This window comes from Heterodontus francisci, chromosome 4 (assembly GCF_036365525.1).
Source record: "Heterodontus francisci isolate sHetFra1 chromosome 4, sHetFra1.hap1, whole genome shotgun sequence".
NCBI classification, from domain to species: domain Eukaryota; kingdom Metazoa; phylum Chordata; class Chondrichthyes; order Heterodontiformes; family Heterodontidae; genus Heterodontus; species Heterodontus francisci.
The window spans coordinates 62586464-62613544 of NC_090374.1; the positions used below are offsets into that span (position 1 = coordinate 62586464).

At 42.3% G+C, this 27081-nt stretch overlaps 1 protein-coding gene across 3 annotated transcripts in view; it reads right to left on the reverse strand.

Annotated features, from left to right (window-relative positions):
• LOC137368681 (EGF-like repeat and discoidin I-like domain-containing protein 3) overlaps window positions 1–27081 on the reverse strand; it is a 263542-nt gene that overhangs the window by 171169 nt on the left and 65292 nt on the right. For 2 of the 3 annotated variants that reach the window (XM_068028830.1, XM_068028829.1), the window contains one exon: window positions 8074–8103. The exons of the other annotated variant lie outside the window; for it this stretch is intronic. In XM_068028830.1, coding sequence (XP_067884931.1) covers window positions 8074–8103 — 30 coding nt within the window. The remainder of the gene's footprint in view (window positions 1–8073; window positions 8104–27081) is intronic. 3 annotated transcript variants of the gene reach the window in all.

Genomic DNA, 27081 nt, shown 5'->3' on the forward strand with positions numbered 1-27081 from the left:
TCAGAGCATGACTGGCCTTTTTTTATATTTTTATTTTATTTTATTTTATTTTATTTGTTAACCATGTGGCCATTTTTCATGTGGACAGAGCTCCTCATTATTCTGCTGGTAACATTCTCTGGACTAATGCTTTGTCTTGCAACACAAGCAATAACAAACCATTTGCCTTTGTCCCAGGACAGCTTTGTTATTTAATCTCTCATGCCATCCCATTCCCATCCATACCTCTCATGCCATTCTGCCTCTCTCCCATGCCATCACCCTCCCCCCACGCCATCTACACCCCCTCCCCCCTTACCATCTCCCCACACCCCCTCCCTTTCCATATCCCCCCCTCCCATGCCAACTCCCCCTCCACCTTCATGCCATCTCCCCAACCGCCTATGCTGTCCTGCCTGCCTCCTCCCATGATGCTCCACCCCTCCACCCTGCCCACTGTCACACTCCTCCCATGCTGTTTCCCCACTCCCCACCATCGTCGTTAAGAGTCCATTAAAACAGGACAGGGAGTGACGAGGGCCGGGGACCAGTAAGCGAGGCCAGGGCTGCGGGCCAGTAAGCGAGGCTGTGGAGAGGTGAGATTCGAGGGCCAGTAAGCAAGGTCGAGGAGTGGTGAGAGCCAGGGGGCAGTGAGGGCTGTGGGCCAGGGTCAGTAAGCAAGGCTGGTGTGTGGCAGGAGCTGGGGGTCAATAAGTGAGGCCAGGAGCTGGAGGCCATTAAGCGAGGTCAGAGGCTGTGAGCCACTAAGCGAAGCTGGGGAGTGGCGTGATCTGGTAACCTGGGCATAGGTGCCAGGCTCTGCCCACTAAATCAAATCAAACCAGTGAACAATCAGAAAATGCAGACAGACAAAAAATATTATTTTAGATTCATGTCTTTTTCTTTACAAATAAGTGCATATTCTCTCTAATAAAACCCCATATGAAAGTGCACATGAAATAGAATCAATCTAAGATAAGAAATCTAAAAGTTATGGTCATCGTTAAATTTTTTTAAAAGGTCAAAAATTAAACACTAATAACCTTTTATTTTTATCTTTGCAAAAAAACAGGGCCTCTCGGCCTGCCTGAAGGACTGGCTGCCCTGGCCTGCCGCTGGGTGCCCACCTCTCGGCAGTCAAACTGCCTTCTTTAAGTGTGCTTAACAAGGTTCCTAATGAGCCTAATTGGTTACCCGCCTCATGGAGGTGGGTAGCCCTGCCGGCCCCGAACCCCCTTCACCAAAATGGCTGGTGCCAGTATTTTCGGGCACCATCCACCTCTGTTCCTGCCCTTGGTGGGTTCCTCTAACTTTGCAAGCTTCTCCTGCCCTACAGCCCCCAGAAATCTGTTCCTCTGGCTCTGCATTTCCCAACCCAACCCCACACCTCCCCCCTCCTGACTATTGGTGACAGGCCTCCATTTACCTTGGTTCCACAATTTGGAATTCCTTCCTTAAACCCCTCCACTTCCCTTTCCTCATTTATGACCCTCCTTAAAGCCCATATCCTTGATCAGGCCTTATATGACATTGCATGCAATATACAGCACAGAAAGAGCCCATTCAGTCCAACTAATCTGTGCTGGTATTTATACTCAATGTAAGTCTCTTCCTATACCATCTACCTCATCTCAGCCTTTCAACATATTTTTCTATTTCCTTTTCTCTCATGTACTCATCGAATTTCCTTTTGAAAGATTCTAAGCTATTTGCATCAAACCACTTTCTGTGGTAGCGAGTTTCACTTTCTGATCACTATCTGAGTGAAGACATTTCTCCTTATTTTCCTATTGGATTTATTAGTAATTTTTCTGTTGCTTGACATCCATTATTTTCTGATCATACCTTTGTGAAATGCCTTGGGACTTTTTATTTCATGTTAAAGGGCTAACATAAGTGAACGTTGTTTAAATTTTGTCACAAATCTTCACATCTTCTTTGCTAACTTTAATAGCAAGAAAAATACCCTTCCATTAAAAATATTTGTCAGTTATGCAATACAAAGCATGTTTTGTATGGGACAATGCTTATTATATGGAGTGCATATTGTACTTTTAGCCCAGTACAAGCACATAATAAGATAAGCTACAAAAAAAATTAAACTGATTATTTAGAACAACCTATATTGCACAGATTAGTCATTTTTTGGCACTAAGCTGTATTTTCTTGAGTCAAATATAACTGCTCACAGTTCATTTCTATGAAACAGTATGCATTTAGGGAAGGCAGTGGTGTAGTGGTAATGTCACTGGATTAGTAATCCAGAGGCCAAGCTAATGCTCTGGGGTAAAAATAAGAAATGCTGGAAATACTCAGCAGATCTGGCAGCATCTGTAGAGAGAGAAGGGGGCATGGATTCGAATCTCATCACAGCAGATGGTGAAATGTAAGTTCAATTAACAAATCTCGAATAGCTAGTATAATGGTGACTATGAAACCATTGTTGTAAAAACCCATCTGGTTCACTACTGTCCTTTAGGGAAGGAAATCTGTCATTCTTACCTGCTCTGTTCTACATGTGACTTCAGACCCACAGCAATGTGGTTGACTCTTAAATGCCCTCTGAAATGGCCTTGCAAGCCATTCAGTTCAAGGGCAATTAGAGATGGGCAATAAATGCTGGCCTAGCCAGTGATGCCCACATCCCATAAAAAACATTCTTGAAAAATAGCAGTTTGCATTTTGTAATAAATTACATGCCTCAATTATTAAAAGTACATTTACAAAAACAATAAAACTAATTGTTCAATTGGTCATTTTGCAGTGTTTTGAGAAGTCATACAAAAATTTCATATTCGAGTGCCTCGTGGGAGAATGCTTGTTTAAAAGTTAAGTCAGCTGTTAATAGTATTCTACACCTGGAGTGTTTTAATTAGTCATAGGCCTCCAAATGGCTGTCACTGAATGTTCATGAATTAGCATTTAACTCCACACCTTCCAATTATTATCCTAAACATTTTCATGACGGCATTAAATCTCATATGAAGAATGTGTAGTGAACTAATACACTACCAGGTTTCAGGACTATAGACAGCTCACTTTTGGTCAATAGGCTGAATTTTCTGTTTATTCATGATCAATCAGTCGAAATCCTAGCCCAATATTTTTTAAAAAGAATCCCATTCCATTGGTCTCTCTAGTCATCAGCTCACCTTTCACCTTTCCCAACAGTCTCAACATGATCTTCTCCTCCCCATTCTATTTTTTCTAAGGGACCATTCCCTCCAGGATGCCCTTATCCACTCTTCCATCACTCCAACTTCTGACTGCCCTTCCCTGGTCCATTTGCCTATTACCTCAACTACATTATCTCTGAGAGACAGTAATTTGCATGTACATCCTCTAATCTAGTATACTGTATTCCCTACTCTCAGTGCAGACCACTCTAACTTGAGAAAATTAAACATAAATTGGGTATTGTTTTATCCTGGAAGAGTTTAGAGGCCAAAGATTCTATTCTACCTCCCATTAGATTCCAACTAATTTCCCTCTATTTCGAGATGTCTGCAATTTTTACAGAGCTGTTTTAAGTTCCTTTTTAATTGGCTGACTGAGATGATCATTGTAATTATCCAGCAATTTTCCACATTTTTTTGGTGTTCTAAAATCTCTTTTGTTTAGTACTTGCTCAAATTCCAGTGCATCTAAACTTGAATCCATCTTTTTTACTTTTCGATGCTTAAAGAACTGCTGTGTATCTCCGCTGATTTTTAGTTACATTGGTATTTTAGGATGATCTACACACGGCAACCACATTATGGAGCCTGAAAAAGCAAGACAATTGTCATAATACAATAATCTACAAATAAATTAATTATAAATTTCTAATAAAAAACAACATTATGTGCCTTGATGTTACCATAGTCTGCCAGCAGCAATAAATAGACATCTCTAGACGTAATCTCATTAACAAATCAATATTCAACATTTCCCCAACACTACAGTGAAGCCTGTAAATTACAGACACATAAGGGACTGGCAGCAGCTATACTTTTGTTGCAGGTGTCCTCATTTTCAAAATGGTCATTGTATGTACTGTCAGTTGCTGCAGGGGAATTCAAACTAAAGCCTGGCTACCTAACCCGAACCCGACTAGACCCGACTACATGTGTTGGGTTCGGGTCAGGTCGGTTTGAAATTCTGAGTCCAGCATTCGGGCACGGGTCGGGTTGGGCTGGACACTGCTTCCGGGAAGTCACAGGATTAGGCTTACCCATGATTCCCCACAACTCCAGCTGCAGGAATAGCCTGCTGCCGGAACAGATGAAGGAGATTCGTGTCGAGTCAGGTCGGGTCGAGCGTGAAAAAAAATTAAAGGGCTTGGGCTTGGGTCGGGTTCGGGTTGGCTGTGGTCAGGTCGGGCCCGGGTCGGGTTTTCATTTTATACCCGAGCCAGGCTTTAATTTAAACCCCGATACTGGCAGGCACAGTGGCGAAAGGGGGGAATCAAACCCCGGATACCAACAGGGAAAATGACTGTGGGTGATTCAAACTCTGGACACTGGCAGGGTCAGTGACCGTGGGGAGAAATGCAAAAGTCAGATACTGGCAGGGACAGTGGTTGTGGGGGGATGCAAACCCTGGATTGAGGGGATAGAGAAGCCCAGCACAGACATAAAAGAACCTAGTAATAATTCATTGGTCATTATGATCTTCAGATTCAGAAACAATACATACTTTGGTCTTTTAAAGTGTGACGTCAGGCTGTGTCCCATGTTTAAAGGTGCAACAGGACTTGGTATTCAGAAAACTGCCTGTAGTTCATATTTTGTGAGTGTCCATGGTTTCAAAGTGCCTCTTGTATCTTTTACAATGTAAGTTATTTGGACCTCTCAATAATTGTCTTTTTTGTTTGCAAGTGTGTTTTTTGCAAGCTTCTACTTATACAGGTTTCACTGAATGTGCACTAGTAACAACCTCACCTCACCTACTTAACTTAATTAGTAAAAGAAAGACAGACACACATTTCAAATATATCTATTGAATACATGGCTCAAGAAATCACATGGTAGCAGACTTTATTTCTAAATTGCACACATCACTACTTGCTGAATCCTATATATTACACATATGCCCTTTCTCGCTAGCTGCTGCATAAGGCTAAGGATATGGGCTCAGACAATACACCAAAGGTACACTCTAGCCCAAATGAACTTGGGGAACATCGGAACATAGCAGCAGGAGTAGGCCATTCAGCCCATTGAGCCTGCCCCGCCATTCATACAATCATGGCTGATCTACCACTTCAATGTCTTTTCCCACACTGTCCTCATATGCCCTTATGTCATTTATATATAGAAATCTGTCAATCTCTGCTTTAAGCATACTCAATGACTGAGCTTCCACAGCCCTCTGGGGTAGAGAATTCCCAAGATTCACAACACTCTGAGTAAAGAAATTTCTCCTCATCTCTGTCCTAAGTGGCTTCCCCCTTATTTTGAAATTGTGCCCCCTGGTTCTAGACTCCCCAACAAGGGGAAACATCTCAGCTGCAGCTACCCTGTCTATCCCTTTAAGTATTTTGTAGGTTTCAATGAGATCACCTCTCTTCGAAACTCTAGAGAATACAGGCCCAGTTTCCCCAATCTCTCTTCATAGGACAGTCCCGCCATCCTGGGAACAAGTTTGGTGAACCTTCTTTGCACTCCCTCTTTGGCAATAATATCCTTCCTAAGGTAAGGGGACCAAAACTGCACACAGTACTCCAGGTGCGGTCTAACCAAGGTTCTATGCAATTGAAGCAAGATTTCACTACTCCTTCTCTCAAATCCTCTTGCGATAAAGGCTAACATACCATTAACCTTCTTAATTGCTTACTGCACCTGCATGTTAGCTTTCAATGACTAATTGACAAGGACACCCAGGTCCCTTTGTACATCTACACTTTCTAATCTCTTACTATTTAAGAAATACTCTGCACATCTATTCCTCCTACTAAAGTGGATAACCTCACATTTTTCCACATTATATTCCATCTGCTACATTCTTGCCCATTCACTAAGTCTGTCCAAAACCCCTTGAAGCCGCTTTGCATCTTCCTCACTCCCATTCCCATCTAGTTTTGTGTCATCCATGAACTTGGGGTTACAGACTGAGCTCACAATGGAGGAACCTTCTCTCAAAAAATCCTTAAGTGCACCCCAAGGGAGGACTCAACAAAAGGACTAAGTATTGGACTTGAAAGGGTCAAGTCTCTGCAGGTTCTTAAAGGAAAGGGGAGTAACATTGAAACCATACCAGAACGCAGAAGTATTTGTTTAGGATGGAAAAGGTAGAGTTGGGAGGCAAGTTGGGGGGTGGGGTGGGGGTGAGGGGTGGGGTGTTGGGGGTGCGCAGTGCAAGGCAGGAGAGAGAAAATAGAGGGGAGAAGAACCATAAACATATCAAACATGCAGCCAAATGTAAATATGGCCACTTGTACTCCAAGTGATCAATTATTTTCCTGACAAAAGTATTCATCAAGAACTTGGCTGAAGCAACAGCACTCTAATACTTAGTCCAATACTTAGTCCTTTTGTTGAGTCCTCCCTTGGGGTGCACTTAAGGATTTTTTGAGAGAAGGTTCCTCCATTGTGAGCTCAGTCTGTAACAGCACTCTAAAAATGAACTGTACCGAGAATGTGCTTGCTATGCAAATGAATGTGTCTTAACTTGTATCTTAACACAGGTTATGCCCAACAGTTTAGAGCTAGATTAGCACCCATGGCCATTAATACCCAGAAAGTGTGTCTTTTTAATCAGGAAGACTGTTTAACTGGCTCTAGTCAATGTGGATTTGTGATGGAATATAGGTATAATAGGCTTAATTAGGTAGAATTTAGATATAGTTAATATATTATACCTTTTAGAATTAGAGATTGAATATATGGTCAGTTTTCAAAACTCACTGACATTCCCCTATAAGAAGATAGAGTTAAAAATGTCAAGGACTTTCAAGGTCCCTGTTACAATAGAATGTGAACCAGAAACAAGTTGGGAAATCCATTTCAGTGTTTCTGTTGCCAGGGAATTGGGGATAAGCACACATTGAAATATCCTGTGTAACATCAGTAAGAGGTAGCAATACACTTAATTGATAGTGTTGGTTGGTGATGTAAACAGATCAACTCAAAAGGATGCTTACAAGGTACCCTAAAAAAGACAATTATAGATAATAAAACAAAAAATGGAATAGTATTTACAGAAACAAGAGGTCAAGTAAATGTAATTATAAACATTTTGACCAGATAAATGCTCACAACTTCAAGAGCAGGGGAATTCCAGCAAAATATTAAGTGCAGATGTTAGTTAAATATGGATTTTAAAAGCAGGAAAAACACAGAAAGGTAACACCTCTATGCTAAAAGGTCAGATGACACATTAGAAACAGTATAAACATGAGGGCATCTGAAGCAAAAATAAGAAGCGTTGAATTCCTCAAACAATACTTCTCACCCTACGGTTTACTTGGCGAATTTAAGGTAAAAGTTTACTTTAAATTTTGACGGATATTCTAAGATATTTTGCTATAACATTAGCAAGATTAAACTTTTGGATTCTATGTTAGAAATAAGATTATGTGTTACATCTCTTTGTAATATTTGATATTGTGATATACTTATTCACTTAAAAGTGTATTGCACGTTAAATTCTTTAATACATATATAAAAGTTAATAAATTGTCTCATGTAGTATTCTGTATGCAACTCCAAGAACCCCTCTCTGTGTCTCTTTAAGTGGAGAGATACGTATTGAAGAGAGTTTCCCAGACCCTTATAATATCTGGGATATTTATGATTTAGCCATAATTATTAAAACTAGGCTATCTGAAAGATGGTAATATTCTCTGTTAGTTTTCTTTTGTTGAGGGAACACTAGTTCAATTCTTTGGACCCAAATAAGTATCTCTAAAAATTTGTCTGGTTTGAACTTAATTAAAGGAGATTCATAGGGAAGTATTCCTGATTTGGTTTAATCCCTATAAGGGGTTAAAGTCATAAATCACATCAGATTAAAGTACACTTGAGCTGAATTGTGCATGCAAGATTGTCAGGTAAGAGGTAGCATATTCAAATAAGATGACCACTGTGCACACAGCATACAGCAATATCCTACCTGCTGTAGTCGACTCCTCTCCATCTGCAGCTGTTGGCATTAAATATAGTCATTAAATAGATAGAAAATTTCAAGACATGGTACAGCTGTCAGCTAAAGCACTCATGCATAGATATTTGCAACATTTAATTATCTATGGCTGCTTCCAATCTAAAAACATTCAAACATCGTGAATATTCCAAGTTACTTTTATTGTCAAATTAATAAAAAATCAATGTTAATGGCAATACAAACCAACTTGACATCTAAACTCAAGTCTGAATTTTTAACCCATTAAATAATTGATGCCATTGCCAGAATATGCTTGCAAACTGTTTATAAAATCAAGGATTCTTCACCTGCAGTTTACTAGCATTTCTATTCAAATGGCTCTAGTGTGCAGAAATTGCAGCATCAGACACTGGGACAGACATATGTTTGTTTTAAAACTGAAATTAGGTGAGATTGCAGCAAAAATGGTGGGAAAATAGGGTGGCAATGCCCACTTACACCCTACTGCCCATGCTGTGATTGTCGCTGGCAGTTCTTTCCTTGCCTACCACATGTAAACACTGGTGGCTTAGGGAGAGGGGTCCAGTCTTCTGTCACTTCCACTCCAATTAACATTACTGTCCAGAATCATTTGTTGAAAGGTGATGATAGGATCAGTCAGGCCACAAGAAGTTTTCTGATAGAGGCACAGGGCTGATTAAAGGCTTCCTCTCCCTCCATTTCAGCCATGTGCCTGCCATTGTAGTCCTTACTCTCAGCTGAGGCCTACCAAAGCCATGGTTGAGATCATGCGGCAGAGCTTGTCTTCCAGATTAACTGGTGTTCTGGTGCCGAAGCTTTGGTTCTGGATTTTCCAGCCTTTCAGCAGCAGCCTTCCTCTTCTCAGTGGGAAATGCTTTGGGAGCTGATGCTGCATCACAAATAGCCCTCTATCCAGGGAACTGGTCTAGGACGGAGTAGGAAATGCAGACAGAAATCCTGCTATGTTACTACTGTACCACAAAGCTGAGAATACTGCCCAGTATGTTATATTGTTAGCAAAATTAAAATCCATTAAAGGGACAGTGGCAGCACAGATGCAAAATTGGCTAAGGGACAGAAAGCAGAGAGTAGTGGTGAACAATAGTTTTTCAGACTGGAGGGAAGTATACAGGGGAGGTCCCCAGGCGTCAGTATTGGGAACACCGCTCTTTTTGATATTTATTAATGATATGGACTTGGGTATACAGGGCATAATTTCAAAGTTTACAAATGATACAAAACTCGGAAATGTAGTAAAGAATGCAGAGGATAGTAACAAACTTCAGGAGGACATAGACTAGCGAAATGGGCAGACACATCACAGATGAAATTTAAATGCTGAGAATTGTGGAGTAATGCATTTTGGGAGGAAGAATGAGGGGAAGCAATATGAATTAAATGGTACAATTGTAAAGGGGGTTCGGGAACAGAGAACCTGGGGGTATATGCACGTACATCTTTGAAGGTGGCAGAACAAATTGAGACGGTTGTTAAAAAATAAACATATGAAATGCTTGGCTTTATCAATAGAGGAATAGAGTGCAAAAGCAAGGAAGTTATGCTGAACATTTACAAGACACTGGTTAGTCGTCAGCTGCATAATTGTGTTCAATTCTGGGTGCCACACTTGTGAAAGGATGTCAAGGCCTTGGAAAGAGTGTTGAGGAGATTGACTGGAATAGAATCAGGGATGAGGGACTTCAGTGTAGAGACTGGTGAAGCTGTTGTTGTTGTTCTTAGAGCAGAGAAGATTAAGAGAACATTTGATACAGGTGTTAAAACATGAATAGTTTTGATAGAATAAATAAGGAGAACCTGTTTTACAGAAGGGCCAACGACCAGAAGACATAGATTTAAGGTGATTTGATTGGTATAAGAACAAGAAGTGATGTGAGGAAACCTTTTTTTAGACAGCGAGCTGTTGTGATCTGGTAGGCACTGCCTGAAAGGGTGGTGGAAGCAGAATCAATAGGAACGTTCAAAAAAAAATTGGGATAGATATTTGAAGGGAGTAAATGCACAGGGTAATAAGGAAGGAGCAGGGGAATGAGAGTAATTGGATAGCTCTGCCAAATGGGGCCCAGTAGCATATAACTATGTTACAGGAATAGTAATCCAGAGGCCTGGACTAATGATCTAGAAATAAAATCCCACAACAGCAGCTGGGGAATTTAAATTCAATTAATTAAACAAATTTGGAATAAATCAGTAATGGTGACCATGAAACTATTAGGATTGTCATAAAAACCCATCCGGTTCACTAATGTCCTTTAGGGAAGGAAATCTACCATCCTTACCTGGTCTGGACTATATGTGATCCACAGCAATGTACTTGCCTCCTAAATGCCCTCTGAAATGGCCGACCAAACCATTCAGTTGTATTCAAGACAGTGGTGGTGAACGGACTGCAGTAGTTCAAGAAGGCAGCTTATTGCCATATTCTCAAGGGTAATTAGGGATGGGCAAAAAATGCTGGGCCTTACCAGTGATGCCCATATCCCATGAATGAATAAATTAAGGAAAAGAGCCAGCACTGGCATGATAGGTCAAATAGCCTCCTTCTGTGCTGTATCATTGTATAATTTAATAATGAGAGGAAATCTCTATTACTTATAGTCACATCAGAATAATTTCAAACTTGTACTTTTCTCTTACATTGACTTGGTACCAAAACAAAAATCTTCGAGTTGGATGTCTAAAATTGAAATTCCAAAGCCTAGGTTTAAATTTAATCAAATGTAAGCCTTACACATATGGGGAAAAAAATGAAGATTTCACTTAGCACTTAGAATGCTTGAGTATTGACAATGTTCTGTGCTTCAGTATATTCCTGATTACTTAAAGAACATATCACAAGCCATGAACTTCCCTTTCAGCCTTCATCTGGTCTTACAGTAATAGGGTTTAATTTTAAACACCCCCCCCCCCCCACCTTGATGAATCCTTGTTCAGCACTTTCCAATTATAAGGCAAAGAAACCTGCACAAACAGGCTTTCTTAGGTTTAAAGAAGAAAAATTTAAATTTATTAAATGTAAACTTAAACTTCAATTCAGTTAATGCCTATGGATACATGCTGCGCCCCATGCCAGCATGCATACGCGATACACACATGCAAATAGAGACAGAAAAGAGCAGAAGAAAAATAAAGTGGAAAGGTTTGAGGCAATATCGGAAGAGTTGCTGTTTCGGTTCTTCGAGCTCACTGTAGAGTCCTTGATTGTACGTAGATCTTGCTTTTCATTGGGGCCCAGTATTCTTCTTAAATTATATTCGCTGTAGGAGACTTTTCTCTCTTGGGGGTTTATGTGTTTTCAGTGGATTCAGAGGCTTGTGAGAAAGAGATGGGAGCAGACAGGAGAGATCTCCTCAGTCCAGCAGCAAACAACTTTCTGCCCAAAATGTTCGTACAAATTCAAAAAACTCAGGTTGTCCAGCAGGTTAGTCATGTGACCAGCTGATTTGACCATGTCCGTTTGTGTATTCAGCCATCTTAGCAGTCAACCTGGAATATGAGCTCCCCCACCATCAACGTCTGGTGATCAAAAGTCCAATGTGGGTTGAATGTCAGGGAATGGCTGCTTTGTCTTTCTAAACATTGTCTGTTAATATGCAAAAGTCTTTTCCAGCCATGGCTGATCTGTTCAACAAGTCTTCCCCTCACTCCAGTAGCAGTTTAAAATCAATGTTCATGACAAAAGTAATGTGCCTCATTCTTGGTAGGTGGGGGCTTAGCATGACAGCACTCTATGGGGAGTTGTGTGAATTATATGAGGCTATATGCCTCATATTTAACCACCATTTTAAATTTAATCCTGGAGTGACGAATTTTCTGGGCCTCAGGAAACCCAGTTGCTAAAATGAGGCAAGGACAGCTGTATCCAGTGCCTTTCCACTTACCTACTAAATCCAATACACCTGCTTCACCAACATTCCCCATGATTGGACCCTTTTGGCATCCTCCACAAGGCCTCTGATCTCCTCTGCACTGCCCCCCCCCCACAACCTTTCCAATCTGCTTCTGGCCTCCGATTTCCCCTGGCCCCAGCCTCCCAGATGTTGCCAGGGTCCATACCCCAATCACTCCCTGCTCCAGCTTCCCCTATCGATCCCGAATCTAGACGCCCAACCTTCATCTTTCCCCACCTCACCCTGGCCACCCCAATCTTCCTTGTCTCTGTACAACGATCTTCCTCCCCCCTCACCCAACCCCGGCCACCCCGATCCTACCCATCTCCAGGCTCCAATCTCCCTCCCTGCCCCCATCCTCAGATTCCCCGATCTTCTCCAACTCCTCTCCATTTCCTGATTGAGGGCTGGTGCCGAAGGCTTACCCACCCAGCAACCAACTAGCCTCGCAATCTGGCTGCCTGTGTCTGGGCTTCGGAAACAAAATATTCTAATCATGTTCAAACCTGCCGCCTGCCCCTCCCCACCTCCAACTTAATATCCAATTGCGTGCCTCTATTTATAAAGCCCAGGATCCCATATGCTTTATTAACTAATTTGTTAACCCGTCCTGCCACCTTCAAAGATTTGTGTGTAAATATCCCCAGGTGTCTTTCTTCATGAACCCCATTTAAAGTTGTACGATTTAGCATGTAAAATTAAGTGTCATTTTAACTGGCTAGCAGGCAGGAGCAGAATGCCAGGGCATAGGAATCTGGCAGCCTGGACTGAAGGAATACCTGAAGCTTTCTTATAATACCCAGAGGAACACACCTACTCCTCATGATCAAACTATATAGTCCTCTGGTCAGACTATGCCCAAGTCACGTGTCCAGTTCCGGTCACTAAGGCAAGGAAGGCAATTAGCAATTGCAAACAATGCTGGAAAGAGCTCCAAGGCTGATCCCTAGTCTTCGAGATACAAGTTATGAGGAAAGACTGGAGAAACTCAGGCTTTTCAGCCCATGAAGGAGAACTTCAAAAAGGTTGTTTAAGGAAGTAAATGGCTTGGAAAAGGTAAATCTGAAAATTATTCTGACTTTAATGGAAAAGAACATCAGGAGTGGTGTTTATTGGGAGATTGAGTCAATATTGCACATTTTACACAATGTCAACATTGCCTCCGGAAAGTGAAGACTCTGGATTTGTTCAACAACTAATTGGATGCTGCAGTGAGTGGAAGTTTAGGTCAATCTGCTTGGATAAACTAAAATAAGGCCAAATTGCTTTGCATATCAATATATTCCACCTACTGCCCCCAGCCAACATGGAATTCTTTAGGCTTTTTGACCATTGATAGCAAGATGAAGAGGATCAAAAGTATAAAAGAACAGTAAGGGCTGAATTTTGCAGGGTTTTTCTCTCTCCACCACTGTAATGTTGATAAAAGTTCAGCAGTAAACCTGTTTACACATGTAATTAGGGTTTCCAAATTGAGTTTACAACTGATCCCAGAGAAATTTGTCCTCTAGATCATGTTACGGGCAAGTGAGGAGGGGTTGAAGGGCTTCACTCTTTTCCCTCTCCTTGTTTGACCACAACAGGTTTAATTTTTTCTTCAAGTGGGCCAATTCAGTAGGTGTTTGATTACTTGCTGTGATTTTAACTAGAACCAATCGGACAGGTTTTCTTGAGTTAACAAAGAAAGAGGTTAACTTTATTGTACCTAAACCAAACTAATACAAATAATAAACAACATGCCAACTTTCACTCTCTCTCACACACACACATTAGAGGTTTACACACATACACAAATCGTTTACAGAGTGGGGCAAGGTAGATTGATTGAGTTAGAGTTCATACAAAAAGGTATACAGTCTGTGGAGTTTGGTGATTTGGCTGGCTTCTAGCTGAATTCAGTAGTCTTGAGGCATTTACTTTGAAGAGGTAGATGATTGGTTCAGTTGGTCCCTTTGGAGATAGCGATGCGGATGATTTCCTCCAATGGGATTTCTGACTGTCGCCCGAGTATGCAAAGGTGGTCAGTCAACAATCAGAATTTAAAAGCTTTCAGTCTAGAATGGAGAGAGAGAGAGAGAGGGATCCCCACTTAGGGTCTGCTCATGTCAGAGTCCAGTTGCTTCTCCTCTGCTCCAGTTGCTTCTCCTCTCCAGTTTAAAACCATAGATGGGGAGGGGCTTGTCACATGACAGTCATTCAGTGATTCAAACATAACAGTTAGCAGTATTTATTCTTCTTGATGAGAGAACAGGTAATTCTTTTAAACTTCCTGGGTCTTGGTTCTTGCTGGGGACTTAGCAGACATTTTGTCTTTCTCCTGACATGCATTGCAGTGTATGGTACTGTGATGCAAATCAGATGATCATCTTAAGCTGAAAGGATGACTTTGCTGGCAGCTTGTCTTTTTAAAATGTCTTAAAAAAACACAAATTCAGATCTCTAGCCAGTGGACCAAAGAAAATTAGCATTCAACAAAACACATTGGTGTAACAATCTTTTTAGAAATAACTGTTCTTCTCAGTTATACCCAAATTTACAATTCACTGCTTAATTGAACAGTTTAATGAATTTGCAATTATATCTAAAGCACATGTTAATCATACATATAATATACTTTAATCCACCTAAAATCAGCCTCAATGCCTTTTCAACAAAAATGCTTGCTAGTTCATTTATTGGTAGTAAAATATAGTTCTGAAACCATTGATCTGAAGAATTGCCCGAGTGCTGTACCAAATGCATGCTGGCTTGCAATATTGGAAAGATAAAAACACTGGTTCTTCTCCCAATCAAATCATCATTGTACGAAGAAGGGGATGGGGGTTGATTTTGGCTTTGTGAGTTCACATAAAACCAGCATCGGCAAATCCACAGCCCGTTTTACATCTCTGTTGATTTTTATTACTATTGAAGTCAAAATCCATTGTAATAAAAAAAAGGAAGAGATGTAAAGCAGGCTGCCAATTTGCTATCATCTGTTCTACACTACTGCAGAAGGTCAAAAGTACTCCCAGGATCTCTACTCATCAAAGGGTAAAAATACCTATTTGTATATAATGGCAAACACAGTGCGATGCAAATGATCTCACTGACTGAACTTGCACAGCCGTTTTCACCAGATAGAAGTGATTTATAATAATTATCCATCTGTGCGAGCTTCCATCCACATAGTGGGTTGCCTGAGGGAGTGCTTGCACAGCTGACAGGAATTCAAGGCCTGCAAGCTCACCTGCCAGATGAGAGAATGATTTAAAGCAGCTACGTTCCTGCGAAATGTAGCATGTGTGGGAGGAGCAGATGCCTTTGGTCCTATGGTTCCCAAAGCATTCAACTACTCATGGGATTTCCTCACGCTCTGGATTTGTTATGGACTAATTGATCGTGGCAAATTGTTATGATTAGTCACCAGCTGCATTATCATTATATTATGAAACTACAAATTTAGAAGAAAGCAAACTTGGTGGACGTGTTAAAGCACATAGCAATTCCTATGTTCCTAAAATGGAGGGTTTTAGCCATGCATGTCGGGATGCACAGATATTGTGCTTGAAGCCATATTGGGTGAAGCAGGGGAAAGGAGGGGCTACCCCCTTTGACATGAAGGCCACTATGGGTGATGATGAAGGTGAAGTGGTGATAGCAGTTAGTAATGGCGGGTGGAGGCAATGAATGGTAGGAGATGTGATGGGGTGTTGGAAGCACATGCATGGGGGAGCTGATGGAAATGAAGCCAATGAAAACCACGTTTTTCCAATAAATCCCATTCCAAATGCATTTATCAACTATTTCTTGTTCCTTTCCCTATTACATCATGAAAAAACACACATTGGTTTTTATAAAAAGGAAAGAAAAAAAATCAAAGAAAGAAGCAAAAAGATAGTTAAGGGGAGAGAAGCAGAAAAGAGAAAGAGGGAGAAAGAAGCAAAAGAACAGATATGAAGAGAAACAGCAAGACAAAGACAATAGAGATGGGTGAGAGAGAAGCCATATTCTCTGAGTTTGTGTTTATTGTATATATATAAATCATACATATGCATGTGCACACTACTAGGTCTATCATATGCATGGGGAATATGAGCAAGTCTTCAGATGAAGCAATGTTCAAGGAAGGTGGATAATGCAAACAAGTTTTGCAAATATAATTCAGTCCTCTGTTAAAGACATTTATTCTGTTCTTATTTTTATGTAATGCTTTGACTTTGTATTATTCATAGTTAACCACAGCAGTGTAGTGGTTAATGAGTGTGGTGGTTATGTTGCTGAACTAGTAATCCAGAGAACCTAAGTGTAAATCACCACGCAGTTGGAAAATTTGAACTCAGGTTAAAAAATCTGGAAATGAAAAGCTGATTATCAATAAAAAATAAGCTGTTGTTTGTCATAAAAACCTAACTGGTTCATGAATGCCCTCTATGGATGGGAACCCATTGTCTTTACTCAGCTTGGCCTATACATGACTCCAGTCCCACACCCACACTTTCGACTGTTAACTGCCCTCTGAAGTGGACTAGCAACTCACTCAGTTGTATCAAACTGGCAATAAAAGTCAGACATCTGAGAATTTTTTAAGTAACTGGTTGGAGGAGTTTCCTGCAGTACACAGTGGCAACTGGTAGATACAAAATTGAGGCACTGCAGCACTATTACTGGCGAGAGGATGTAATTACAGCATGACAAGTTAACAAGCAGTTTCCCATTACAAATGTGAAAGTTGACACAAGCGTGTAACAAAACATGAAAACAGGAAAAAATGTTCTGAATGACAATGTTACAAAGGTGCTTATATATTTTTTGTTAAGTTTTTTTTGAGGACTCATGTATTTTAGAATTGCTGAAACTAGAGACATGTTGTCGAAGTTTTTCGTCCTGTACTCATCAGGACAAGCCGCAAGAATACCAATGTAAGGGAAAACAACAACTTTATGCTGTCTGAGAAGAGAGTGCAAATTGGTTGGCACATGAAATCTGATTGGTAGAGGTATTGCTGTGGAGAATGCACCAGTTTACAGTGACTGATAGTTAACTGCCAAGCTTTGTTTGAAATTTAAACCAGGCAGCTTGACTCTGATCAGTCAAGGCATTGCCCTGAGGAATGAACCAGAGCATGGTTGTCACTTATTTTGTTTAGCTAAAACAGGCGCAATGTTTGTACATGTTCTTTCTGTCTGCAAAGAACAGGGCCCTGTGTATTAATAAGTGTTGTGTTACAAATGGGTGAGAAAGGGGGCTAGGGATTCCCACTCAGCCTTTGCCTGGTTTAACTGTAACAGGGTTTTATTTGGGAAGGTTTCCATGGATTTTTTTTCACTGGGGGCATTGAAAGGATACTGAGGAGAATTGGTATGTAAACAACCCTGACTGGAAGTCACCTGTTTTCAGATAAATATCCAGCAGGGGCTTTATGCACTAAGGGGAGATGTTTAGAGAGAAGTGACAGGTCAAGGTTTTGCTTTGAACAGTCAGTTGGGGTTTGGACAGTGTTCTGAAAGGAGTTTAATAAATCAACCTGCCAAAGGACAAAATGCCAGCTCAGCCTTTTTCCATCTCTTTGAAAAGCCTGCCAGCTTTTACATTTCGTTCAGAAGCTCTTAGAAGCGAGTATAAGAAATAAAGAAATTAATGCTGCATTCCTCTTGAAAAGCCTGCCAGAAACCCCTGTTGTCGGGTTTCTTCTGGAAAGCCTGTTAAACTGATCCTGAGCGTTGCCATTAAAGAACTGTTCTAGGAAGATCCCAGAGACAGCAGTCTACACGTATTTGGGATGCCAAATCAAAAAAGGGACAAATGACATCTTTCCAAATCTTTTTTCTTCTTCAAGGACTAGCAAGTATTTGGCCAAAGTATTCTTTTTTGTCTTTTTTTTTATAACAGCTCTAAAGAAATAACCTTTATTTTTCAGTTAGCTTGTGTGTGTATGTGTGTGTCTGAAGGGCTAAGGTAAAAAGGGAAATTTCATATTTCACTCTGTGTATTAATGCTTTGCTTCATTACTGATTAAGTCTTATCTTATAATAAACTGATAATTTTGTTGTTTATTACAGAAACCTGGTTGGTGTGTTTTATTCTGAGAGAAAGAGTAAAGTCTATGATTGACCATATTGGCAACTGGGTAAACATTTAAATATATGTTGTGACCTGTGGAGAAGTGGAACTAGAAAAGACAGTGCACTCCTCCCACCTCGGTCATAACAACAAGAAGTGCATACCAATGATATATATTTGTGATTCCACTGTCACTTTGCTGGTACGAAGTCAGAGGAACTGAGCTATGCCTACAAAATGTATTTAACATAACAGCAGAAGCCATCTACTGAAATCCAACCTAAATTTTATATTAAATAGAAGCATTTAATGGAATGTTTTTGATTAAAAAGTTTTTCAGTAAAAATAGGCCTTGTTTGATGGTAATGGTGCTAGACATTTAATCTAGCATTTCCATAAATTTCCAAATTGCATAAAGCAACAGCTATTTAATTGAATGGGACTTGCAAATGATAAATATTTCTCTCTTTCTCATAAAATGTAGTCCCAAAAATTGTATTAAATCAGAGGACCAAAATTTATTCATAAAATTAAAGGAACAAATACGAGATGGTTCCATGATAGGTATTAATGAAATGGAGCCTGTGAGAATTATTAATTTGCAGCAGGTGGGAGCATGCTAGGAATACTTTTAATCAATAACGTTTCAGCTGCAGGTGGGTCAAGGACTGAGTGGGAATATTTATAAATGTATTTATATTAAGACAGGCCTGGGCCAGGGAATATTTTCAAATGAGTTTATATTCCAGGTGGAAGCAAGCTCTAAGGAGTAGGGTTGCATTGGGAAGACTTTGCAGATGACAGCAGAGTCCAAGGAGGAGGACTGAGTCAGGAATATTTTCAATAATTTTTTATTGGGAGCTGGGAATTACTCTTTACTATTCTGAGGACAGATTAGGAACCAGGTTTAAGAAGTACTAGAAGGCCCAGTTTGCCAGCATTTTATTTTTATATTGAGTGATAGAGTCATTTACAGGATAGGAGGAGGCTATACAGCCCATCGAGTCCATGCCAGCTCACCGCGGAGCAATTCAGTCAGTTCCACTCCCCGCTCATTTCCCATATCCATGCAATTTAATTTCCTTCAAGTAGTCATCCAATTTCCTTTTGAAGTTGTTGATTGTCTCTGCTTCCACCACCCTCTTGGGCAGTGTGTTCCATGTCATTACCACTCACTGCGTAAAAAAGTTCTTCCTCATATTCTCCCTGCATCTCTTGCCCAAAACCTTCAATATGTGTCCATAGTCCTTGTACTGTTAGTTATTGGGAACAGTTTTTCCTTGTCTGATTTATCTAAGCTGCTATTAAATATCCCCTCAATCTCTTTTGTTCTAAGGTGAACATACCAGCTTTTCCAACCTAACCTTGTAACTAAAGAACCCCCATCCCTGGAACCATTCTGGCAAATCTCCTCTGCACCATCTAAAGGGCTCTCACATCCTTCCTAAAGTGTGGTGACCAGAATTATATGCTATACTCGAGTTGGGGCCTAACCAGAGCTTTATAAATATTCAGCATAACTTCCCTGCTTTTGTACTCTCTGCCTCTATTTATGAAGCCCAAGATCCCATATGCTTTGATAACCACTCTCTCAATATATCCTGCCACCTTCAAAGATCGATGCACAATCACCCCCGGTCCCTCTGTTCCTGCACACGCTTTAGAACTCGCCATTAAGTATACATTGCCTCACCATATCCCTTCTGCGAAAATGTATCACCTCACACGAGTCAGTATTAAATTCCAGCTGCCACTCTGCTATCAATGTCCTGTTTCAGGCAATTTGGATCATCCTCACTGTTTGCCACTCCTCTAAGTTTGGTATCATTGGCAAATTTTGAAATTCTGCTCTGTATTCCAAGATCAAAGTCATGTATATATAGCAAATAAAGCAGTGGTCCTAGCACTGACCCTTGGGCAACACTACTGTCTACCATCCTGTAATCTGAAAAAGCAACCATTTACCACGACTCACTGTGTTCTGTCCGAAAGGTAATTTTTTTTTCCAATTAGACACTGACCTTCCTATTCCTCAATTTTATTGACCAGCCTTTTATGTGGTACTTTATCAAACATATTGTCAATATTGTTAGGAGTGGAATAAAAACAGAAGAAGGGTCACTGACCCGAAACGTTAACTCTGCTTCTCTTTCCACAGATGCTGCCAGACCTGCTGAGTGGTTCCAGCATTTCTTGTTTTCATTTCAGATTTCCAGCATCCGCAGTATTTTGCTTTTATTTTATTGTTAGGAGTGGGGCCACATCAGAGTGCAGGGCTAGCTCAGAAATTAACACATTACTTTCTGAATGCCAGTGTGTTCACACCCTCTAACAGCACCATTACCTCCCTAATATCCCTCCTGTCCCCCAATATACTCATTTGCCCTCAATCAAAACCCCAACATCTGCCTGCAGCTCCTTAACATAATGATTCAAAGAACAAAGAACAGTTCAACACAGGAACAGGCCATTCGGCCCTCCAAGCCTGCGCCGATCTTGAAGCCTGTCTAAACTAAAACCTTCTGCACTTCCGGGGTCCGTTCCCTCTATTTCCATCCTATTCATGTATCTGTCATGATGTCTCTTAAACGTCGTTATCGTACCTGCTTCCACCACCTCCCCCAGCAGCAAGTTCCAGGCACTCACCACCCTCTGTGTAAAAACTTGCCTTGCACATCCCCTCTAAACTTTGCCCCTCGCACCTTAAACCTATGTCCCCTAGTAACTGACTCTTCCACCCTGGGAAAAAGCTTCTGACTATCCACTCTGTCCATGCCACTCATAACTTTGCAAACCTCTATCATGTCGCCCCTCCACCTCCGTCGTTCCAGTGAAAACAATCCGAGTTTATCCAACCTTTCCTCATAGCTAATGCCCTCCAGACCAGGCAACATCCTGGTAAACCTCTTCTGTACCCTCTCCAAAGCCTCCACATCCTTCTGGTAGTGTGGCGACCAGAATTGCATGCAATATTCCAAGTGTGGCCTAACTAAGGTTCTGTACAGCTGCAGCATGACTTGCCAATTTTTATACTCTGTGCCCCAACCGATGAAGGCAAGCATGCCGTATGCCTTCTTGACTACCTTATCCACCTGCGTTGCCACTTTCAGTGATCTGTGGACCTGTACGCCCAGATCTCTCTGCCTGTCAATACTCCTAAGGGTTCTGCCATTTACTGTATTCTTCCCACCTGTATTAAACCTTCCAAAATGCATTACCTCACATTTGTCCGGATTAAACTCCATCTGCCATTTCACCGCCCAGGTCTCCAACCGATCTATATCCTGCTGTATCCTCTGACAATTCTCATCACTATCCGCAACTCCACCAACCTTTGTGTCGTCGGCAAACTTACTAATCAGACCAGCTACATTTTCCTCCAAATCATTTATAGATACTACAAACAGCAAAGGTCCCAGCACTGATCCCTGCGGAACACCACCAGTCACAGCCCTCCATTCAGAAAAGCACCCTTTCACTGCTACCCTCTGTCTTCTATGACTGAGCCAGTTCTGCATCCATCTTGCCAGCTCCCCTCTGATCCCAGGTGACTTCACCTTTTGTACCAGTCTGCCATGAGGGACCTTGTCAAAGGCTTTACTGAAGTCCATGTAGACAACATCCACTGCCCTTCCTTCATCAATCATCTTCGTCACTTCCTCAAAAAACTCAATCAAGTTAGTGAGACACGACCTCTCCTTCACAAAACCATGCTGCCTCTCGCTAATAAGTTCATTTGTTTCCAAATGGGAGTAAATCCTGTCCCAAAGAATCCTCTCCAATAATTTCCCTACCACTGACATAAGGCTCACCGGCCTATAATTTCCTGGATTATCCTTGCTACCCTTCTTAAACAAAGGAACAACATTGGCTATTCTCCAGTCCTCTGGGACCTCACCTGTAGCCAAACAGAATACAAAGATCTCTGTCAAAGCCCCAGCAATTTCTTCCCTTGCCTCCCTCAGTATTCTGGGCTAGATCCCATCAGGCCCTGGGGACTTATCTCCCTTAATGCTTTTCAAGACACCCAACACCTCCTCCTTTTTGATAACGACATGACCCAGACTATCTACACTCCCTTCCCTAGACTCGTCATCCACCAAGCCCTTCTCTTTGGTGAATACTGATGCAAAGTACTCATTTAGTACCTCGCCCATTTCCTCTGGCTCCACACATAGATTCCCTCCTCTGTCCTTGAGTGGGCTAATCCTTTCCCTAGCTACCCTCTTGCTCTTTATATACGTATATAAAGCCTTGGGATTCTCCTTAATCCTGTTTGCCAATGACTTTTCATGACCCCTTTTAGCCCTCCTGACTCCTTGCTTAAGTTCCTTCCTATTTTCTTTATATTCCTCAAGGGCTTTGTCTGTTCCCAGCCTTCCAGCCCTTATGAATGCTTCCTTTTTCTTTTTGATTAGGCTTACAATATCCCTCGTTATCTAAGATTCCCGAAACTTGTCAAACTTATCCTTCTTCCTCACAGGAACATGCCGGTCCTAGATTCTAATCAGCTGACGTTTGAAAGACTCCCACATGTCAGATGTTGATTTACCCTCAAACAGCCGCCCCCAATCTAAACTCTTCAGTTCCTGCCTAATATTGTTATAGTTAGCCTTCCCCCAATTTAGCACGTTCACCCGAGGACCACTGTTATTCTTATCCACAAGCAACTTAAAACTTACGGAATTATGGTCATTGTTCCCGAAATGCTCCCCTACTGAGACTTCGACCACCTGGCTGGGCTCATTCCCCAGTACCAGGTCCAGTATGGCCCCTTTCCTAGTTGGACTATCGACATATTGTTTCAAAAAACCCTCCTGGATGCTCCTTACAAATTCTGCCCCATCCAAGCCCCTAGAACTAAGTGAGTCCCAGTCAATATAGGGGAAGTTAAAATCATCCACCACTACAACCCTGTTGCTTTTACATCTTTACAAAATCTGTCTATATGTATGCTCCTCTATCTCCCACTGACTGTTGGGAGGTCTGTAGTAAACCCCCAACATCGTGACTGCACCCTTCCTATTCCTGAGCTCCACCCATATTGCCTCGCTGCATGACCCCTCTAAGGTGTCCTTCCTCAGTACAGCTGTGATATTCTCCTTAACCAGTAACGCAACTCCCCCACCCCTTTTACATCCCCCTCTATCCCGCCTGAAGCTTCTAAATCCCGGAACATTTAGCTGCCAATCCTGTCCTTCCCTCAACCAAGTCTCTGTAATGGCAACAACATCCTAGTTCCAAGTACTAATCCAAGCTCTAAGTTCATCTGCCTTACCTGTTATACTTCTCACATTGAAACAAATGCACTTCAGACCACCAGTCCCGCTGTGCTCAGGCACAGGCCGAAGGGCCTGTTCCTGTGCTGTAATTTTCTCTGTTCTTTGTTCTTTCTTTGTATAACATCTCCCTGCCTGCTCTTCCTTTTAGTCTTACTGGCCTTATTTACTCGTTCCCCCTCAGTTATTTCACTTGCTGTCCTACTGCTCTGGTTCCCACCCCCTGCCACACTAGTTTAAACCCTCCTGAGTGACGCTAGCAAACCTCGCAGCTGGGATATTTGTGCCCTTCCAGTTTAGATGCAACCCGTCCTTCTTGTACAGGTCCCACCTATCCCCGAAGTGATCCCAATGATCCAGATATCTGAAACCCTCCTTCCTTAACCAGCTGTTCAGCCACATGTTTCGCTGCACTATTTTCCTATTTCTAGCCTCACTGGCACGTGGCACAGGGAGTAATCCTGAGATTACAACCCTAGAGGTCCTGTTATCCACCCCTTCTCCCCTTAACATTCCCTCTACCATCCAATACCGTCTTTTATCTCTTGTCCTCCCTCTAACATCCAATTATCACTGACTCCCCAACATCTCCCTCCATTGCACAAACATCCTAAAATGTCTCCCCTGCCCTGGTCTTCACCCTCATTGTTTTCCACCGCAAGATCATCTTTACTAACCTAATATCTCCATCTCATCCCTTAAACATTGACCTCTGCATACCTGCCTGCCTAACATTTTCCTCTAATTCATTCCCATTAAGATATGTCTGAAATTGTGCAACAAATATCACATCACTGCTAAGAGCACTTTAAAAATTGCTTGCTTCCTGCTTAGGAGCATGAGAGAGGGAGGGGTAGGGATTGTGGGTTGGTCAGACACTGGGAATAGGTCAGGGAATATTGACAGGCTGAAAACAGGGAGAAATGGGGCCAGGCTTGAAGGCAGCAAAGCCTAAACAACTGAAAATTGAACCTGGGAGGTGGTGGCAGGCGGGGGCTAGGAAGTGCAAGAGAACCTGAAAAAGAAAATAAAACTAAAAATATAATTTTTCCAAAACATGTGGCCGGAGTCGCTGAAAATCTTCAAGAACTGTGTATGGCCATCCAGTGGACAGAGCATGTTAGTACATGGAAAATTTGAAAAACAGCAGTCAACCAGTGGACAGATATACGTATTTAACATAGCCGTTGGAAATAATTAGGGGAAAAGTTGACACAAAAGTCTGAAAACAAAACATGAGAACTGGAAGTAAGGTTTTATAGACAGTAGGGGCTGAATTTTATGAGTGCGCTGCAGTTTGCGGCGGTGCACTCCAAGAACAGCGTGCATCCCGTGTGGATGCGCCGTCCCTGAGCCCCTGCGATATTACATGCAGGGGCTCATTTAAATAGAGGGGGCGGAGTGCCCTGATGACGTAGAGGGGGCGGCCTCCACGTCCCCGGCAACGGCTTCTGGTGCCAATGCGCAAGCACCGGCGCCATTTTTAAAGGACTTTAAGCCTGCACAAATAGGTTTAATTTTTAAAGGGTATAAAATAAAAGATTTTTAATATATTGAAAGATAAGTGATGGAGGCCCTTCCTCAATCCCCCCAATGGTCAATCCAGGCAATGAAATGACCATCAGTTGGTTGTTCACATACCTGAATTTCCCCCCCCAGCCTTCAATATTTTGCCCTTCAAACCCTTCCCACCATCCCCACATACAATAAAGACAGATTTCCCTGCTCCTCCACCCCTCCCGCCCTGAAAATGTTATTACTCCCCTCTCCCCACCAGGTTCTCGCCTGGAACTCAGTACCGAGTTCCGAAAGCACACAGAGCACGAACGGCGGCTGTAGTATCGGAGTGGGACGGCCGCTGCCTGTCGGTAAATTTCTTTAAATATTTTACATGTTCATTTAGATATGCTGATGAAGGGGCCTCCGCCAGACAGCGGGGGGTCCGCACAGAGGTCCCACCGCCGCCGGTAATATGCGACGGGCCCTTCTCGACTTCGTGGGTTGAGGCGGGCCTCTCCCCACAGCAGTTACCAGCCCCCGCGCCTTGACCTGCGGCGTCGAGGGGCCGGTATAATTCAGCCCTACATGTGTGCAAATGTAACATTTTTTAGTAAGAATTAGATATTAATGCAGGTCTGTCCAAAAGGCCAAAGCTTCATAGGGCTAATTTTAAATGCCTCTGTCTGGTGTAAATGAGACAATGGCAGCCTATACATGGCATCAGGTCACTTACTGCCATATTTACACTAGCAGCAATATCTTAGATTGGATTCTGGGATACACCGGACCACAATTATAAGTTTGATGTACAAATATAAGCTCAAGAAAAGTGCAGAACAGACCGCAGAAACAGCAAAGACAGAGTATGAGAATACATTAGCAGCTAACATAAAAGGGAACCCAAAAGTCTTTTATAAATATATAAATGGTACAAGGGATAAATCGGAACTCAGTGATGCCATTGATTCTCTAGCCAGTGGAAAAGCCCCTGCGAAGAATGGCATTACCCCTGAAATAATCAAGAGTGCTAAGCCTGCTATACTCTCAGCACTGTGCTGGGATGAGGGAGCAGTACCTCAGGACATGCGCAATGCCACCATCTATAAGAACAAGGGTGACCGCGGTGACTGCAACAACTACTGTGGAATCTCCCTGCTCAGCATAGTGGGGAAAGTCTTCGCTCGAGTCGTTTTAAACAGACTCCAGAAGCTGGCTGAGCGTGTCTACCCTGAAGCACAGTGCGGCTTTCAAGCAGAGAGATCAACCATTGACATGCTATTCTCCCTTCGCCAGCTACAGGAGAAATGCTGCGAACAACAGATGCCCCTTTATGTTGCTTTCATAGATCTCACCAAAGCCTTTGACCTCGTCAGCAGACGTGGTCTTTTCAGACTACTAGCAAAGATCGGATGTCCACCAAAACTACGAAGTGTTCATCACATCATTCCATGACAATATGAAAGGCACAATTCAGCATAGCGGTGCCTCATCAGACCCCTTCCCTATCCTGGGTAGTGTGAAACAGGGCTGTGTTCTCGCACAAGATCAGGGGGAAGGTTGTTCAACCTTGCCCACCTTAAAGCGAAGACCAAAGCACGGAAGGTCCTCATCAGGGAACTCCTCTTTGCTGACGATGCTGCATTAACATCCCACACAGAACAGTGTCTGCAGAGACTCATCAACAGGATTGCGGCTGCCTGCAACGAATTTGGCCTAACCATCAGCCTCAAGAAAACGAACATCATGGGACAGGACGTCAGAAATGCTCCATCCATCAATATCGGCGACCACGCTCTGGAAATGATTCAAGAGTTCACCTACCTAGGCTCAACTATCGCCAGTAACCTGTCTCTCAATGCAGAAATCAACAAGTGCATGGGAAAGGCATCCACTGCTATGTCCAGACTGGCCAAGAGAGTGTGGGAAAATGGCGCACTGACACGGAACACAAAAGTCCGAGTGTATCAAGCCTGTGTCCTCAGCACTTTGCTTTACGGTAGTGAGACCTGGACAACACATGTCACCCAAGAGCGACGTCTCAATTCATTCCATTTTTGCTGCCTCCAGAGAATCCTTGGCATCAGGTGGAAGGACCGTATCCCCAACGTAGAAGTCCTCGAGGCGGCCAACATCCCCAGCTTATACACCCTACTGAGCCAGCGGCGCTTGAGATGGCTTGGCCATGTGAGCTGCATGGAAGATGGTAGGATTCCCAAGGACACATTGTACAGCGAGCACGTCACTGGTATCAGATCCACTGGCCGTTC